General features: G+C 33.6%; 1 protein-coding gene across 1 annotated transcript in view; it reads left to right on the top strand.

Moving 5' to 3' along the window:
* Positions 1 to 19,853, top strand: part of LOC149803072 (DNA repair and recombination protein RAD54B-like) — a 113,499-nt gene that overhangs the window by 40,452 nt on the left and 53,194 nt on the right. The window contains exons 5-10 of the mRNA XM_089952644.1: positions 1,129 to 1,211; positions 3,536 to 3,557; positions 6,013 to 6,067; positions 11,164 to 11,251; positions 15,382 to 15,493; positions 17,420 to 17,481. Of these exons, the coding sequence (XP_089808770.1) occupies positions 1,129 to 1,211; positions 3,536 to 3,557; positions 6,013 to 6,067; positions 11,164 to 11,251; positions 15,382 to 15,493; positions 17,420 to 17,481 (422 nt within the window). The remainder of the gene's footprint in view (positions 1 to 1,128; positions 1,212 to 3,535; positions 3,558 to 6,012; positions 6,068 to 11,163; positions 11,252 to 15,381; positions 15,494 to 17,419; positions 17,482 to 19,853) is intronic.

Raw genomic sequence — 19,853 nt, 5'->3', positions numbered from 1 at the left:
GATCCTTGGGTAAGGGGATGTAACTCAGTCCTCGTACCTATTCTGCTAATGTATTATGATTAGGTATCTTATTTTAAGAAGAAATCAGTTATAAAAGTAAAAGAGTTTTCATTGATATTAGATATTAATATGGGTATACCATCCTAATTTCTTCTCCACAATTGCATCCATGGATGAGCTTGCTTATCCATTCAGTAGTAACTGATGATTGATTGGATTTGGCACCATTGCTTGTATCGAAGTGGAGACCATTCAAGTGTGATGTCCATCTAGATATTCTAGATAACCTGTTAGTAATTTTATTGCTAATCGGATCTCAAGACATAGCATCATCTTTTTTAGCTTGGGAGGACTGGATTGCAAGAGAGTGAGTGTACTCAGAATATAGTATGATCAGGTAAGTATTTATGGATGAAACATATTTTACTTTAAAAATTGTTTTTTGTTTCAGATCTTTTATCTGGTTTAAACTTATGTGTTGGTTTTGTTAATTTTCCTAATATGTTTCTTGACCAGCTTGTTGTGTGTATTTGCATGTGTGCACATGCATGCATGCATGTGTGTGCGTGATTTGGATTTTTAACATAGCTTTAACAATTTTCAAGTCATATCACTACAATGTCTACAGTGTGGCAGTTTATAGTGATGTCTAGCACTGGGGCATCATACTGCAGTCATATAGCATGATGTCCCACCCAGTCACATTATCCTGACACCCAGACGACCAGTCCTAGCACTAACCTGAGTGCCAAGCAAGATAGCTGTATGTACCATTTTTATAAGTTTTTGGTATGACTCAGCCAGGCTTTCAACCCACAACCTCCCACATCCGAGGTGGATGCTCTAACCACTTAGGCCACTGGAGCAATGAGTTTGTTTTGAATGAGATTTGCAAAATCATGAAAAATTACTTTTCTCATTGGTTTTCAAACATTAGTGTGCTATAAGAAAAGTAAGTATCATTTAAGATCTTTTATTTATATATATATATATATATATATATATATATATATATATATATATATATATATATATATAGTTTCAGATTACATACTTCGAATTCATCTTAATTTAATTTCAGAGAAATATAATTATACACTTGAATGGAGTTGTATGTTTTAATTTTAGATGCAGCTTTTTCCTCATTCACTGGCCAAGAACCAGAGAAAAGATACCTCAGTGTGGTGTGGTGTAAGCGTTCCAACAAGAAGGTAATAAAATAAATTGAACATACTTCCTAAATATGCAGATATCTTTTGAAAAGAAAATATCTCAAACTCATGTAGTTTATAATACATCATTATAAATATTACTCAGTGTCTTTTAAGAAGATAAACTTTACCTGTTTAGATTAGAGGTATTTTTAATAGGAAATATACATGTTTAATAGTAACCTCAATGCCTTTAATATTTTGTGCCATTTAGTTGGCAAATTCCCACAGAGAGAACAATGTTTTTCCACATAAACAGCTGGGAATTTCCTTCTCTTAGCAGTATCTACAGAGGTGAAAATTCAGGATTTTGTAAAATTTTGAATTTTTAGTGACATCTTTGAATTATCTTGATGAAAGTCTGAATAATCAAAATTCGTTGTGATACAATATTAAACAATATTAAACAACAGTTTTCTTTGTGGACAAAAGACCCCAGCATCATTATGATAGCCTGATACAAAGAATTTAGTTTTTCAGTGTAAATAATGGTAGTTGTTTACACTATAAACAGATGACAAAGAGAAAAGTTGATGCAGATCATTGGTGAGGAAAACTGACATTTATGGCTATTATTTTGGGGGCAGAAATATTGAAGTGTGTTGCAGGAATTCAAGGTTCTGGAATGGAGTGATTAGATACACTCTATATTCCAACTGGATCTTGGTTGTTACACTATAACGGTATATATAGTCTCATAAGAATATGCAGTGGAATTTTAATTTTGCTAAATTTCCAAAACATTGCTGGAGGAATTCCTACTAAGCATACACATCAGTTGGCATTTCTGTCTAGAGGAATTAAAGCAATTTCCTCTTATTTAACTTTAAATTGGTATATTTTAAACCAAAAACAATTAGTATGGTTAATTCAAAGCTCATCTGCATGCAAAATTTCAGTTTTTTACAAGATAATCTATATTATTTGAAACGTTCTATTGAATACTCCTTATTTTTGAAAGGAATTAAAAGGGTGTGTCTTTAAAAACACTGATGTAAGCAGATAACATTCATGGTTTAATCTGGAATTGAAAATTTAAGTGGGAAATCCCTCCACCATTAGTGGAAAACTTTATCAATAAGATATGAATTTATCAAAGTGAATTAAAAGGAAGGGCTTGCAAGTTTTACGTGCAATGTTTTAACAGTCAGTTGATATTCTGCCATTATTTTTTTAGAAATTAGTGTAAATCTCCCAAATGCATATCCTAGAAAGGTACACACACACACACACACCCAATTCACTGTACCCCTCCCTTCATTTTGCCCCAACCCAGCTAGAATGTCTGTCACTAGGGGAAATCCTAAGAATAAACCTGGAGCCAACATTTCTTGCATACTTGTTTCTGAATTCTTCTTTTTATGTCCAATAAATGTATACAGTATATGGGCATAGGGTTGGTAGTTTGCATGTAGTATGACCCAGGAGTTGGATGTATACAGTATATGGGCATAGGGTTGGTAGTTTGCATGTAGTATGACCCAGGAGTTGGCTGATTGGAGGTTAGGGAAAGATTCCAGGGCATAACCTATAGGTCACAGCCTGATATTGTTGACAGCTGGATCATTTAGACTGGATATACATGTACAAGACAGACAACTTCAGATTTGTTTGAAATTTATAGAAAATCACACTGAAACTCATAGCTCCACCCCCAGCATTTCCATACCGAGGTTCATCAATCCACTTTTTTTTCCATATTCAAACTTTTGAACATGTTCTGTCTTATGGATTAAAAAGTTACTTCCATTAGCAAGTTAAATCAATTAACCAATGAGAGAACCTGTTAACTGACCTGGTAGGCAGCTTCCATGATGTCCACATACCTTGACTTGTAAGCAGAATTTGATTGTGAAAGGTTACCGTTGGAAACACATACATGCAACATTTGTTATTTTTTACAGATGGTTCTCTGATTATCCTCATCTCTCTTCCTAGGTAATTGTAAAAGTAATCAGATTGAATAGGTTTCTTTTAATTACAAGCAATCCATTAGTGGAATGGTAGATACTATTTCAGCTGGTTACCTTTGCCTAGGGTTGATATGGAATGAAGTAGATCAGTTACCCTTGTCTAGAGGTGAATAACCTCCAAGTGACAAGATAAAAATTCAGAATTGTTATTAAAATAGATACTCATAATTGACCAATGTTTCTAGTCTTAATAGGTCAGTTTTAGTACCTTACACAAGTATGTACATATAACCAGACTGTATCACAACAAGTTTGAATGTGCAGGGAAGGTTAATAATATATTATACTAACTGAAACCTTTATTGTTATTTTCAACTGTATCATGGTTAACACCATTTTATTAACTTTCAGCACAAGAAATGGGAAGGTGATGGTAAGTCAGGTTATATTATGGCATTATCAATCTTCAAAGGCCATCTACTGTTTGGGAAGTGCATTTGTTTTTACCTTGATCTGTATTTTATAGTCTGGCCTGGAACTATGACTCTTGAGCATGAGTTTAAACTTGTGAGATTTTGACCAATCATAATTTGGGCTACTTTTTAAAGCTCCTTTTTGATTGGCTAAAAGAGAAAACACAGGCTCAAGCTTAGGCTCAGGCTCATAGTTTTATGATTTGTGATGATGTCATAGTTGGGATTAAGATCTGTTTGTCAGGTACATTTTTATTTTTGCATTGAAGATTTATCTTCATAGGAGAATATATTCAATAACTGTATCATTCTAAAGTATGATGGAGTACTATATATATTTGCTTACAAGGCGAATCCACCTTCAAGCAACACAGTCTCTGATCTGCCACATCATAATGCACTGGCAGATCAGGGTCTGTGTTTTTTTTCTACTGATTACTCCTTACAAACTGTATTGAACCAGATATGCTGGCACATTATGCAACAATATATCTGGGTCTGTACATTTTGCAGTTGGACTCGACTTGTAATTGACTATATATAGTAATTGCAGTGGTTCCTCACTATAACTCTACTCAGGGGAGTGATAACAGTGTTCAGATACAGGAGAGGTTGTGTTATATTGGGGTACTTTACAAGCAAATCAAATGTTCACAAGTATATTTAAATCTTTGATCATACCCACATTATATCGCTGACTATTATGCTGGTTTTTAGTGAGGGACCATGGTACATCATTCATATGTAAGAATGACTTTTGCCACAATATTTTTTTTTCTTTTTACTTTTATTATATGCTTATTTTTTTCTCCATTAACTTGACATTGTCAGAATCATGCAGTATTTTTCCATACTGCACTGCTTAATACAGCATGGCACATTTGTCTGAAAACAGTATTGTGTTTTAGGAACTATTTTTGATTGTAAACTAACAATGTACGCACATATAGCAGATGCCACAGCTTTTGATTTATTAGATTTGTCTGTGGATCAACTAAAAAAGCTGTTTGAGCCTCCACATTCAAACAATCATCTTCTTTATAAAGAAGCTGTTTAGTCCATTTGAAAGTAGAAATGATAAAGTTGACCATCTGGATGAGTTCACTGAGTGACAAAAGAAACTTTATATCATGCAAATGAATGAACATGTCCACAACAAACATGAGATCTGCAGTATTGAAAATACCATTCTGATCATTTAGAGAGTTATTTCGGAGACATGTTAATAACTATTCGCAAATCAGATTGTTCAGGCTAATGACCTGTGCTCTCTAAGGTTTATGAAAATAGCACAGAATGGCATATCAAGGCCAAGGCTATCCCGTCTCCCTTAGAGACATCACATTTTACAAATCAGTCCAAACACTAAATTTGAAGAAAAAAATGCAACTATAGAAAGCAGGTTTTGGTAGAAAACCAAGAGCCTCAGAGCCATTAAGCCAAGACGAAAAAGTCTTATTTCTGCTGGCAAAATGGACAGTCACCACAGCAGCTTTGCAGTTTTGCCCCTTTTTTCTTTGTTTTTGAGATGATGTTTGGATTTATAGTAGTGAAAGAAGTCATGTAAATGGCTGGTATCTGCCCAACAAAGAGCATGCAAGTGACAGGGCATACACATAATGTTGTCTTTTGCTGGCAATAACAATGACAATGACTATACTTAACTTTTTGAATATTCAGTTTTCCTAAATTGCACTTTCTTAGTTAATTTCTGCTAATCAGAATTACATGGGTTTAAAAAAATGTATCCACACTGCATAATTTTGACTACATTTCCAACTGAAATCACATTCTCCTTAATGCACTCAAAATAAATAAATGTGATATTCCCTAACAAACAGTATTTAATCCTGTGTCTTTTTTGAGAATTTCAGTTTAAAGAATTCATATTTTTTCAAAATTATGATTCCAAACAATCACAGAAACACAAGTGCATCACGGCCAGTCTAATCCAGTCCCTGACAACTAGACAAGCAGAATTTAGTTCAGTTGACAGAATCCATCCATTCCAGACAAACTGGAAAAGTTGTGTCAGTGTGCATTCATTTATAATAAATTTAAATATTAAGTAGACCAAAAACAGTGCTATGTGTGCATTAATACTGTTTTTGTGTATTGTTGAACCTACAGTTGTGTATTTATTTTAGAATCCAGCATAAAATTCAATTGGCCTTTCATACTTCATTAAGGGGGGAGGGGCATTTAGCTCAAGTTTTCTGACATTTTTTTATATACAGTCATGAAACTTGAATCATATTACTCACCACAGGGAAAGGTAAATCACAGACTTACTTTTTTGCTTCACTGACTTTGTAAGGTCTTTGCATTATGCCATAATTGAGACGGCAGACCTTAACATTCTGTTGAACTCTTGTATGGATGTTTCTTACAATCATGCTTTGACATCTATTACAGCAGTGCTATTCACCTGTGGAAGAAGTGTAACACTGTATGACATGGAAGGGAAGGAGTAAGTTGAATTAAAGATTTCATGCTTGACAAGGATTATGAGGTGCCATTATACTTTTGAACAAACATCACCTAGATCATGGCATTATGTGCATGCTCTGCAACCATTTTGATTATGATTACTATAAGCTTGTGATCTTTGCATAGCTCATTTGCACAGGACAGTTTGGCATAGTTTGGGACAATTTGGCATTTTATGGGACAATTTGGCATAGTCTGCACACTTCACTAAGGAAATCAAGACCTCAGAATAGATATCCAAATATATCACTAACATTGTAAGTGGTGTGCAGGCCAAAATAAAAAATGGCATAAATATAAGAACAGCACTGTTGCATTTGTTCATTAATATATGGCATGTAGTTGTGGATGGCAAAAAAGATGGGAGATGTGAAGGACAGTGACAAACTTTAATTAATAATTAAAAATGAACCAGAGTAGTCTATATTTGTTTTCATAATTTAAAACTAATGGGTTAAGCATTTTTTGGTGACACTATTTTCTTGTTAATCCATGCCCAGTTAACTCATGAAATCATGTATAACATATGTCCTTTTGGTGGCAAGAGAAAACAAAATTAATATTTGCAAAGTAAAACTGTTTTGCAAATTCCAGTAATACTGAAGATCAGTATTCACACATTTTAAATGTCATAATATCTATTTTTAGTGGAATTTAAAAGAGAAATGCACAAACATATTAATGTATAGATATTGATACTGATAAAGGATTGCATAGTTTCATGTCTAATTACTAGAATATTGATACCGTTGCAAGTGGTTTAAAATGAACAGGATAAATAAATCAGTTGCAGTAACTCTACTGATATTATAGATAAACTGTTTTTGACAGCTTTTTATGACATGTTCTTTGACATGATGATATAAACCAAATAGCAGGTGAATCATCCCCAACCAACTACAGTATATTAAATCTCACAGTCACAGTAAAATCCATGCTATTCATAAAACCAGTGATTCTGTAGACAACTCCTAGGAGTTTGACTTTCGGTAAATCAGTGGATAGTTCTTCAAAATTTAGATTGATATATTAAAAACCGCAAATATCGTTGTCTTTTTTCTTTTCTCAGTTGATTGTTTTACCTCTGTTCAAATGTAATGTTCTGGGACCATACAAACAACATCGGGTTGTGCTCAGTGATTGCCATGTGCTATCAGTAAAGAAATGTCTACTGACATTTACAGTTTCTATCTTGAGAAATTGACTAGTTTGGGTTCAGTTGTTTGAGTCTCAATCTGGCTATGGAGATTATGATTTTCTTGCATCAACAAAAGCTGCTAGTGCCCGATCCTTCTTTTCTGTTAACCAGACTTGGAGTATCCCTCAGTATATCACACTCTCACTTATGCCGCAATTGATGTTTTCTCAGGTTATCATGGGAGATGTTTAATTAAAGAAACGTAAGGAAATATTGATCATTGCTAAACTGACTGTATTAGTGAGTTAGTCAGTGAATGATTCCAATAACAGATCACACGTCATACAGTATATTATTCCATATAAGTCAAATCGAACTGCGGACAACATAGACCCAGATCTGCTGCTGGATAATGCACCATTAATAAGAGTCTAAATCCTGACAAACTGATTAGACCCAGATCTGTTGGTGCATTATTGATTTGGGTCTGTGCAGTTTTTGCATTTGGGCTTGATTTATAATAAAGTATACATGTATGGTATTATATAGTACATGACAGCTATTTGTTGTAAATCAAAAATGTTGTCGGGTTTGAACTTAACATTTTTCGAATTTTTAAGAACAAATAACAATATGCAGACAGTTTTGCCATAAAATAATTTCAAAGCATAAAGTAATGAAATTTCAACCACATACAATTGTCTTCTTTTTTTAGGTAATCAAACCTTAATGAAATTGTGTAAATATATATTGGAAGAATGGACTGTAATAATTTTAGCCTGTTTTCAGTTTGTACACTTACTACTACTCATGTTCCAGTAAACTGTCAGATGAGGTTATGCATATTTCATTCCCATTTAAATGATGAACTTACTGGGTACCTTTACTGTAATCAGTGTTGGTTGAAATTCACTATTGCGGCATTTCTGTTGTTTTGGACTAAATGTGTTTTATTAGCTCTATTTTCTGTAGACCATAAGAGTTTATTGAATGATATGTTGTCCATTCATCCTTTAGCACAAATTTGTTATCATTACTCAACCTATGCTACTCGGAGGATTTTCTTGAAACTTTACACATTCATCCCATGGTCTAGCTGATCCTGAATGAAAATGGTCCTGCTCAGACATCCAGTATGGCCACCACAGCAGCCATCTTGAAAATCTTGTTATCACTATTCCTTTTGAATGAATGGTTATATCATCATGGGGTTTTTATTAAAAGACTTCTTATGATATCTGGAAGGTCTTAAAGGAAAATGGTATTGATCTGATGTCCATTATAGCCATCATGGCAGCCATCTTGAAAATCTTATTTTTAGTACACCTGAATAGATGGTAGTATAAACCTGGGGTTTCATGAAGACCTCTTATGATGTCTAGTTGTTCCTCAATAAAAGTGGTGTCAGTCTGATGTCCAATATGGCTACCATAATGGCCAGCTTGAAAATCTAACTATCCCTGCTCTCATGAGTATATGGTCATATCAGCATGGGGTTTTTGCTAAAATATTTCTTATGATGTCTGGCAGAACCTAGATAAACATAGTGCTGATCTGACATCAGCTATGGCTGCCATGGCAGCATTCTTAAAAATCTTGTTTTCTTGACTGTTTGAACAGAAAGCCATATTGATGTGGAGTTTGTACCAGAAATCTTTTGATGATCAGTTGGTCTTAAGTGAAAATGGTACTAGTCTAATGTCTGATATGGCAGCATGGCTAACACAGCAGCCATCTTAAAAATCTTGTTATTGTTATCCTTCTCAGTGGAAACTCATATCTTGAAAATACTGTTATCTCTTCTCTCCAAATGGGTGGCTATATCAACATTTGATTCACACAAATAGATTTTTTATGATAGCTAGTTGGTCTTAATTAAACATGGTGCCAGTCATGCATCCAATATGGCTACTATGATGACTGTCTTCAAAATCATGTTGTCACTAATCCCCTTGAATGCATGATTACTATGAAATGGGATTTTGACCTAAACACTTATATTGATGTCTACTTTGTCCAAAATGAAAATGGTACCAAGCTGGCATCCAGTAGGTGTACTACAGTAGATAATTTGAACATTTTGTTATAGCTGAAAAATATCAGAGATTGTTTCAACACTCAGCAGTTAAAAGGGGTAAATGTTCTTATCTTGTATTCCTGGAAATTCTTCTTGCCCAGCAGAGTATCAGTCCCTTCAAGGGACTATTGTTTTAAAATAGCCCTAAATTTGACAGAAAACATCACTTGTACAAATTAATTGATTATTAATCAATCATTGATTGGTTATTATAAACTGATGTTCAATCATAAATTATTCTGACTTTAGAAAACTTGCAGGTTAAGATAATCTAAACAATGCATCTGTTGCAATTGCTGTTTCTTGCTGTTAAATTTTATGAGTATTTGTGGTTAGTGCATTTACTTTTACATTCCTATACCTGATATCCTTATAGTGATAATCATTAAAATATGCACCGTTGCTCAAGAAATTAAATTACCACTAGCATCAATGTCCACAATTTCCCAAACTGGAGGTCTCAAAATAACTTCAAGTTGACCTTATCCTCTGAGAAAATGCAGTTGCTATGCATAATTTATTGTACATTTAATTCTTAAAACAAATATTTTTTTAGCCATCTGTAACACATAAATCTGACTACATAATAGTCTATGATTATTTCTCCACTTTGGGTTCCTATCATGTTCTTTTTTAAACTCGCTCTGAAAATGCAAGGCTGAGACAACACAGAAGTGCATTTAATTAAAATTTCCAATATGTGCACACATGCCAACCATTACGCTTCTGGCGTAATCATTACTCTTTGTTTCACCTAATTCTATGTTATTCTTGCCTGTATATGGATTAAACTTTTTTGGTATATTAAAAAAAATAAAGTAATAAAAAGTTTTGTTTGTCATTTTATTACCATCTCTTTAATTGTGCACATAACTTTGAGATTATTGTTAAAAGAAGACTGCTGCATATGAATAGCATAAGAGTATATTTGTCCATTGTAAAACAACATTATTTTCTATTTATGGCAGCCGTATATGACACATTTCCAAGAAAACAGATGGATTTTATTATTTTTAAAACTTATCTCACAGATTCATTATATTTTGATAAACATATTTAGGCAGCAGACCAGTCTGTACTTTAAAAAAAGAATTTCACCAGATGTTACATGAAACAGGCTTTATCAGTGTGACTTGTGTATGTTATATGACAGAAATGTTATGGGAGAGGGATTCTTTTTAAACTTCGAAACATGTCAGATCAGAAAAAGGACAAATCAATACTGCTTTACATTTACATTTACAAAGATTATGAGAGTGATATAATGCAGCACTCAGATTGAGCACATTATCATGCTTATTGCAGAATTTGTGGACTTGACTTTACAATCATTTAGCAAAAGTTTGACATATAGACTAGTTAAAGTGAGTGTTGGATATAAATAATTTTTATAATGTTTTGTGTTTGCATTCTGGTACAAATCCACATAGATTTAGCCCTTTTGTGACAAGAATTTTAACCAGCTGCAGATCCAGGTTAGTAGTCAAAGATGTACATTTTTTCATATTTTCCTGTAATTATGGCATGTAATATGTAGATTATGCATTTTATGCTTAGATTATGCTTTTTGGCACTTATATTATGCTTATGCCACTCTGGGGGCTGGCATATATGTGTATGCTCTCTGCAAACCAATAAGAGAACTGATCGGTGAGCAGTAAGCCTGAGAAAGATGGACTTTGCTCTTCCTATCATTTTCAAACCAATTCTCATGACAAACTGCCACATTCAGACATCATAGCGATATGACTGAAAAATTGTTATAGCTACGTTAAAAATCCAGATCACACATTACAAATTTCAGTTTTGCCTATGTAGAGACTGGTGATTAAGAAACACTATTATCATGTTTTCTTTACAGAATTGCAAAGGGCAGTGGTTACAAGTCCTCAGAATTGTTGTCACTCTCAGAGGATGAAACTCTTCCCATTGGAGGAAAAGAAGTACAGGTATTAATGCCTTTATGTCAGTTCAGCCAACCCTTATGATTTTGCTGTAAGGCTTGCTGAAATGTCTCTTCAGTTATGGACTTAAGCAACAGTAGCAAGCAATACAAAAATGCAGTTGTTGCAGTCAAATTTGGATATTGGCTTGTCTGGGTTTGGTCTGGATCTGGGTTTCATATTAGATTCAGTGGAGTTGATAAGCCACCTCAGCACTTGAATCTGCCCTTTATTTTGTTCATGCAAAATGCCTTTGTAGCCCAATTGTGCATTTATATTATAGCATCATCCAGAAATATCATCCAACATAGGAACACTTGCCAAAAATGAAGGCAGCTTCTCAAAATGTCCAAACAATCTGCACATAAGTATACAACAGCGTAATGCTGATTCTTGGCCATGCTTGGCAGAACAACAGAAAAGGCAAGAAGTACATTTATTGGACATGTCAATTTGAGCATTGCTGATTATGGGAGAGATAATTATTGCTGATGTGAAATTTAACAAAAATTAAAACTTAAAGATCATTTCAAGATGATACATCTGAAAAGAAGCTATTGATCTTCATCAGGTTTAGAACTGCAGTTTATGAACTGAACTGGAGTTCATTAAGGGATGAGTGAACTTTACAAACTTTTTCCTTTACCCTACTGTTGCTTTCACTGCATAAGACTACACTTATAATTTTTCAACTTCATGTTTTCCAAATTGACAACAGCAGTTCTTGATATTTCATTGCACGTTACTGAAAACTGCTCTAATGTATGGAAATAAACTGACTCCCTTACTAAGGTCTTTTTAGGATTGGCAGGTCTTGGGTAAGAGCCTTTAAAAAAGTTATCACCTTTATGAATTATGCCATTAATGCACAAAGTTAAATAGTGTAGACTCAGCTTCAAGTTAAGAGTTAGGTTGGATGAGGAATGAGCCAGTATTAATTTGTTCAAACAGCTGTCAGCATTATAATTTTGTTTCCATTCAGCATATTATTTAATACAAAATCTCATAATTTTGATTCAGAAAGGCAGTGGATATAGCATCCATACTTCTGTCCATCCATTCATCGTACTTTCATTTCCACTCTATAACATCAAGTTTGTTTGAGATTAAGGGTTGGAACTTGATATTCTCTTGTTATCATAACTATTCTCTTGGTATCATAGCTAGAAGGTGTTAGATACCACATTGGAGGCCTTATCTTCAGGGTCATAGTCACAGCTCAATCTTTTATGTTTTCAGCTTACTTTCAGTTCTGCTCTCTACCTTCAATTGAAATTAAGGGATGAAATATGGAATACTTATATGTCACCAAAAGGCGTGTCACATACAACCTTGGTGGTGCTACATTCAGGGTCAAGGTCACAGCTCAGTATTTTACATTTTACATCACACTTTCTACTCCACTTAATACTTTTGAAGCTGTTTGAGCTTGCTTTACCTGTACTTCATTGCTAGAAGGGGTGTTGTACCAGTCTGGATCCAGTTTTCATGGTCAATGTCATGGCTCAATATTTTATATTTTCTATCACTTTTCCACTATTTGAGCTGTTTGTGATTAAGGAATGCAACTTCTTATATACATGTGTCATCATTAGCAGGTGTTTGTTTAGCATATTGGGATTGTTTCTTCAAGGTAAATGTCTGGATGATATATGTTGAATTCTTTTCACTTTTTATTCCACTCTTTAATTTCAAAGCTATTTGAGACGAAGAGATGAAATTTGATATAACTATATAACATGACAAAAAACTGGACATCATATAACATGGTGAGGTCCTGTATTCAAGGTCATGGGTCATTATTTTAGGTTTCAGTTACATTTATCCTCCTGCTCATTTAAAAGCCATTTAAGATAAGTGGACAAAGCAATGTCTGCATAAATAGATATGTTGCATTGCATGTTTAATTACTTATTCTTAAGGTCACTGGTCAATATTTTAAGCTTTTGGTTCAGCATTTTATCATAAAGTAAACCTGAACATGCAAATACAGTACTGAATAACCATTTAGAAAGTTAAATGTGTAGATATTGTACTCCTCTTCTGAATATGTGTGCATCAGAGATCCTAAAATCACTCTATTTACAAGAAATGTCTGGCAGATCAAAGGTTTTGACTGGCACAGTCTCCTCATCAGCTCGACATTGTTGGTCATAAGTTATTTCAAATATCTTTATATCAAAGAATCTTTGATTTATTTACCCATGTAAATGCTAAATAAGCACATTAACAAAGTAAAACTTAAAGGTCACTAAGTATAGTTTCACAGGCAAACAATAAAGTTGTCACCAATTTGGATCAATTCAGAAGTGAATAGGTCTAGCTTAGACATTGATTTTTGGTTGGACAATCAGTAGAAACATTGTTGTTGAACCTTTTTGGGTCATTAAGTTTTCCCAGTTGTTTAAGAACTAAAGCCACAAAGCATAAAAAAAAAGCATGATAGCTTATCTGCTAGATTTATCATGATCCTATAATTGAGCAATTACACAAGGGCCTGTACTATACAAGCTGCATCATTCCCTTGCACCATATGGTTTTTAACTATATTGTGTCACATTATAACAGCACATCATATCTTTAGAACAAAACAAGTGAAGCTGAGGCCAGAATTAAAATTTACTGTCTGACTTAAAGAAATACCCGTCTATCGAGTTTACTTATTTTTAAGGTAGTAAGTCAGTTTGTTGCCAGTCAATATAAAATAGCTGAGTGGAATAAAATATTGTTGTTAGTTGAAATTTTATAGTATAAGTGAAAAAATGATTCTTATAAGTAATTTATTTGAGTGGAAAACATTTTATCATGGAAGGATTATTCTAACACTAAAGCAGCAGCAAATCTAGCACTGAAAATGACAGTTTCCAGTATATTTAATTTGGTTCTTTTTTGTCACCAATTGTGATATCTCATTTTAATTTTTTTTGTATTAAATTTTACAAATACATGACCACAATATAAATTTAAGGGAAAAAAATGGTCGGGCAAGAGCTGTCAGAATTTCAAGATGCATGCGGCTTACGTTTGCGCTTTGTATATATCAAGTGTAATTATGTGTGAATGAATTATTGTGAATTCACTTCACCAAAGTGGCGGGGGGGGGGGTGGGGGGGGTTGCTGCAAACCAAGAATTTGAAAATCCTGTGAATCATGATTCTTTTGTGAAAATAATAAGGTAGCTTTTCCCCAATCCATCAATTTATATAACAATGTAAAAGAAATTTGTCACAAAAACCACTGAAATTTATATCCATAGAAATAAAGAAATTCACAGTAATCTTCATACAGTTTTCATACAGTATTTTTTGTATGGTGTTCTTCATACAATATTCCTTGTACATTATTCTTCAAACAGTATTCTGGGTTGTGTTTTAAATCTATATTGCATGTTTTCAACTGTTTTAAATATTTAAAAATCAAATGCCCCCAATATTTTGTGTGCATGATATGAAATCTAAAAACAAGAAGTGTAATTAGTCATGTGATGTAATAATGATGATCCTTTCCAATGCCATATCCCACACTAAACCAACATGCACATGAAAATTAGGGTTAAATAAATGCAAAGTTGCCTCTATTCGATATCCATTGTTGTGGATAGGATACTTGAGAATTTCAGTGCTTTATGAAGAAAAATAACTAAATTCTTAAACACATTCTCTTGGAATTTTTCCGAATGCTTGCTTGGGGGAGGGGGATTGTTGCATTTAATGGCACTGTAAACACATTGGCTTTATCATGCTGAGGTGATGATACTTAAGTGCCTTTCACTTGGATACACTGCTGCCTCAGGCAGGGTGTGTATGTATCTGACCTATCAAACCTCTGACCCTCTGATTTCAAGCCTAATGATCTACTATCTCAACTTCTGCAGCACTTCTGTCAATAACATACAACACATGAACAATGAATGTTCCTCATTAAAATTCAAAGTTTGCTCAGGTGGTCAGATTTTGTGAAGGAAAATAAGTAATCATGCTCGAACTTTTAGTGTCAGATAATATTACTGAAGCCACTTGGAAATGTTTTTTTTACAATTTAATCTCTTCTGTGGCTTACAAAAAATGATTTTGGAAAGGTATTACACATAAAGATGAGTACAATACAGATTTTGGAAAATTTTCTGTGTCTTGCAGGTGATGTCTGTACTGTCAGAGGAACAGTTTAAGACTGGGACTTGTTTTACAGGAGCAGGAGGAAGCTCTGCAGCTGCAACATCTTTTGTATTAAATAAAGGCACTAAAGCAGGTACTATCGGTCACTGTATTTTTATATCAATGAATTTTAACATGTTCAGTATAGCCACAATGTATAATATATAAATTTCTGTATTTCTTTATTTTCAAAATGCTTACAGAATAAAACTATAACCACAGTAAAAACTGCTATGAGTGACCACCTGTCATTTCCAACCACAATCGTAATGCACATACCAATTTTATTATGTAAACTCTGTTATGAGCAACCACGTGACCAGTGACCGTGATGTCTTGGCAAAATTTGCATTTCGACACTACTATGAACAGCCGCATTGCTAAAATGAGGATAAACTCACCAACCTTTATTTAAGCCCTGTAAGAAAGACTGTTCATACCACTCTAAAAAAAAAAAAATTCTTAAAAAAGAGGATGGATACTGATGTCTGGATTATTTTAGCTATGCTTATAGTGTTTTATAGTTTCTGTTATAAACCAGATTAAAGTATATGTAGATTATTTCCTTGTCTGGTTCCCTGCTTCATATACTCCCTGCATTGTTCTACGCTATTCGTATAGGGGTGAGCAACACAGGGAGCATACAAAGCTGGGAACCAGACTAATTATTCCTGCACTTAGCCTGCTTCATCACCTTATTGTAGGACCACAGGTGCTCAACGCAAATTTGATGTTGACAAAAAAAAACAATAATCTGAAGGAAAATAATCATACAGAGTGACAGAAATATTTTAATTACCCACATGACCCAGAGTGACAGAAATATTTTGATTACCCACATGACCCATTCTAACATAGGACCCTCTCTCTCTCTCTCTCTCTATCTATATATATATATATATATATATATATATATATATATATATATATAGTATTTTTCATATTTTCCCACAGCCCAGTCAAGACCGTCTTTACATTAGATATTACAATTGAGCACTAATAATTTTAACCACCTGCAACCTTAATAACAATGAATGATCCTCCAACTAAAAAGAGACGAATTTTAAGGGTGGAGAAAAGAATTATTGTAACTGAAAGAAGTGAAAAAGAGCAGACCACTTGCATAAAAGCGGTTTAAACATCGGTAAAACAAATTTAGGTTGTTATAAAGGAAAAGGATTAATTCAGAACGATTTCATATGTTAAAAACTATGTGATCTTTAAATGTAAATGTGATTTTATTTTTAATGATAGTAGTATATCTTTATTGCTTTATAATTTTGTTTTTAGATGAATGTATACAGTATTTTAGCAAGAACTATTAGGAACAAATAGAATATATGTACAATGATTGTGGTTATTTTTCTTGAAATTGTTCTGAAACTGGACCTTGGAAACTGGTCTTTTTGTACAAACCTGCTATGAGAGACCACCTGTCTTGAGAGACCACTTTTTGTTGGCAGAAGGGGCAGTCTCTCATAACAGGTTTTACTGTATTAATGTTAGTTTTTCCAAGTTCCAACAATTTGAATGCTTGTGAAGTTGTTATACTAACAGAAACAGTACATATAGAAGGTAGAAACTTTAATTTAAGTTAGTAGTTTATCATGTATGCATATCCTTTGTGGAACTTAGTGTTTGAAAGTTATACCCTCATATTTCTTGAGAAAAGCTTAGGTTTTGTTTTAGATTGGACAAGTGATGCTGGATTATATTTAAATGCTGTGTACAGACAAATGAGATTTTTCAGAAACCTGGAGCATGGAGGAAAGTTTGTTACATGCCATAACAAATACGTGTTTGTTTGAAATATGAATGAGGAATTGTTGGATTATTTTTTGGGACTTATACCTCATCATACAATTATCATTCTTATTAGACCATGTTTGACTGGGTGATATTGTGTTACCCGCCATCTCCTCATGAAACTTTATACCTTTGTGTTATCATCAGCAAGAGTGGACATCTGTAATGGCCAGTCATTGCAGTTACTCTGGTTTTCTATTTTTTAATTTTCCAGATGCTGTGGTCAGCAGACCTTTCGCCAATCCACTTACTGATAAAAGAAGTCAGCAAGCAGAGGTAAATAGTGCCAAACATGGTTTCTTGTCACCTGCATTAGCATATTCAAGACACAAGTATCTCTTTCTGCTTGATAGTGAAGTCAGCAATGGTTAAGATATTGTTTAATGTTCTTCTTTATTGCCATAAAACCCAAACTGGAAGGTACAGCTGTTGCTGGGATCAGTGTGCTGATTCTCAGCAAGGTCAAGGTCATTTAAAATGAGAAAATATATTTCAAGCAAGGGAACAGGTGGAACATAATTCTGTGGAATTCTTGCTATCTCATCCATGATTCTGTCTTGTAAATCATAGTAGAAACTTTGAAACTAGTTATGTTGATCTTACAGTAGTCATACCAGGCTCCCATCCATGGGTTCTCTGAGAGGGGTTATGGGTGATGGTGAGCCACTGTACTTGCCTCTGTTTATTTAGATTTTGGTTATACTTTATTTCACATTTCCTGTCTGTTAACAGTGTATAATCCTCATGTTTTGCAAATTTAATAACTATTGTTTGGCAAAAATATTACATATTATGTTTTTATTATGTTTTACATTGCTTGATAGTCCCAAATGTTGAAGCTATGTCTATTGATCTCTTTTTCAAATGGATATATAGCCATTCTCTTAAAATTATTTATTGATATCCTGCATTTCCTATAAATCAGCAGATATTCTGCCTATTTTAATAGCATGAATTTACCAGATTTGTGGAGTATGGTTCTTTATCACAAGTTTGTTACCAGTGTCTGAGAAACATAAATAATAAATATACAGCCATTCTGTGTGTTGTATCTTCTTTATCACCCCACCCCCGATTTTATGTGGAAATTATTGTCCTTATTTTCAAGTAGCAGTATATGACACTAGCTTGGTAGTTCAAATAGTCCTGCCTTTTTGAATGGATTGCCTGATAAATACTATGGTAATGACCTGTATGTAGATCCTCATATTGACAAAAAAAAACTTCATTTCTTCATTTACTTTAGAGTTAGTGCCCTTTTTGTTGAATAGCTTAATGCAAAATATGATGCAGTCTTGTTAGGGAAACAAACCTTGCAATTTTTGATGGATTGCCATGAAACTGGGTAAATGTTATGATCATTACAGGTAAATTTATGGTATTGTGAATGGAGTTTTTCATGTATAGACATTGTCCATTCAGTGTGTCAAGATTATTTGATGTTAAATGTTGGTGCAAGAGATGATGCTTGACCTAAGAGAATGTAGTATTTATTTTCCCTTATTTTATCTGTCACTAAAAATGTCTATCATGTATGAATTGTTTTGCTTTTTTGCATTCCTGAATGTATGCTCCCATCCATCACCCACTATCATTAGATCGCCAGCTACAATTTCTTATGGATATGAACTGTGTGGTTCATACTAAGATTGAGTATATAAATTTGTTCTGTAATTTCATGCTGTTATCATGAGTATCAAGGAATTCATCTAATGGCATGAACTCTAGAAACCCTGGGACTTCAGCATAAAGTGTAAAGAAGTTCATATATTTGCAGTTATTGTGCCCTATTCATTTCCATGTTTGAACATGCTGGAATAGTTTAGAAAATGAATTGTTTTATGTTTCTGAAATATAGTATATCAAAGCCAGAAATATGATGTTAACCCATAAACAAGTGACTTCAAGCATCCAATGGAGTTTTGTTGCCAAAACATTGAGACGCATGATAGAATCAATGTGCCCAGGTGAAGAATCACATTTTTTGTCTGACTTTTGTTTTAACAGTAAGTTAGAACTGATGTTACTGTTTATTATTGTAAAGTTCTTTACTATGCAGAACTTATTTTATTTTAATGTGTACATATTTGATAGGGACTATTATCAAACCACATTATGACTCATTGCATCATCAGTATGTTGCACTCTCGCTCAGTTCTTATTGAGTTTCTCTTGTCCATTTTGTTCATTTCTTCTCAGTGATAGGTATGAATTTACAAATAAGATTAAGAGTATCTACGCATACCATGGACATTGAGAGGACAACTTAATTCTGTCTAAATTTTGCATTCAGAGGCATTTTCTCATGCATTTTTATTAGTTGACTTGGCTATTCCAGAAGGGCCAGATTTTATTGGCTAACTTAGGTCATGTGATGTGAATTGATGTCTATAAAATATGAGTGCAGACAGTGCAGTGGCAGAGACCTGTCAGAGCGGCAAAGTATGAACATCTAAATAATTTTGGCCATCTATTCAAAATCCAATTGAAAATCATACATTATTTATCACATAATCAGTATTAAATTTAATGCTGGAAAATTCCAAAAGTATATCAGATTTTTTATAAGCAATTTTAGCTAGATTTATTACATGATTGCATTGAATTTAGCTGCCTTATAATTATTATATAGTAATTCTGTATCAAGC

This window comes from Sinohyriopsis cumingii, chromosome 3 (genome assembly GCF_028554795.1).
Source record: "Sinohyriopsis cumingii isolate HCF-2022 chromosome 3, ASM2855479v2, whole genome shotgun sequence".
Classification (NCBI taxonomy): Eukaryota; Metazoa; Mollusca; class Bivalvia; order Unionida; family Unionidae; genus Sinohyriopsis; species Sinohyriopsis cumingii.
The sequence above is the reverse complement of the archived record's forward strand: the minus strand, read 5'-3'. Positions and strand labels throughout refer to the sequence as shown.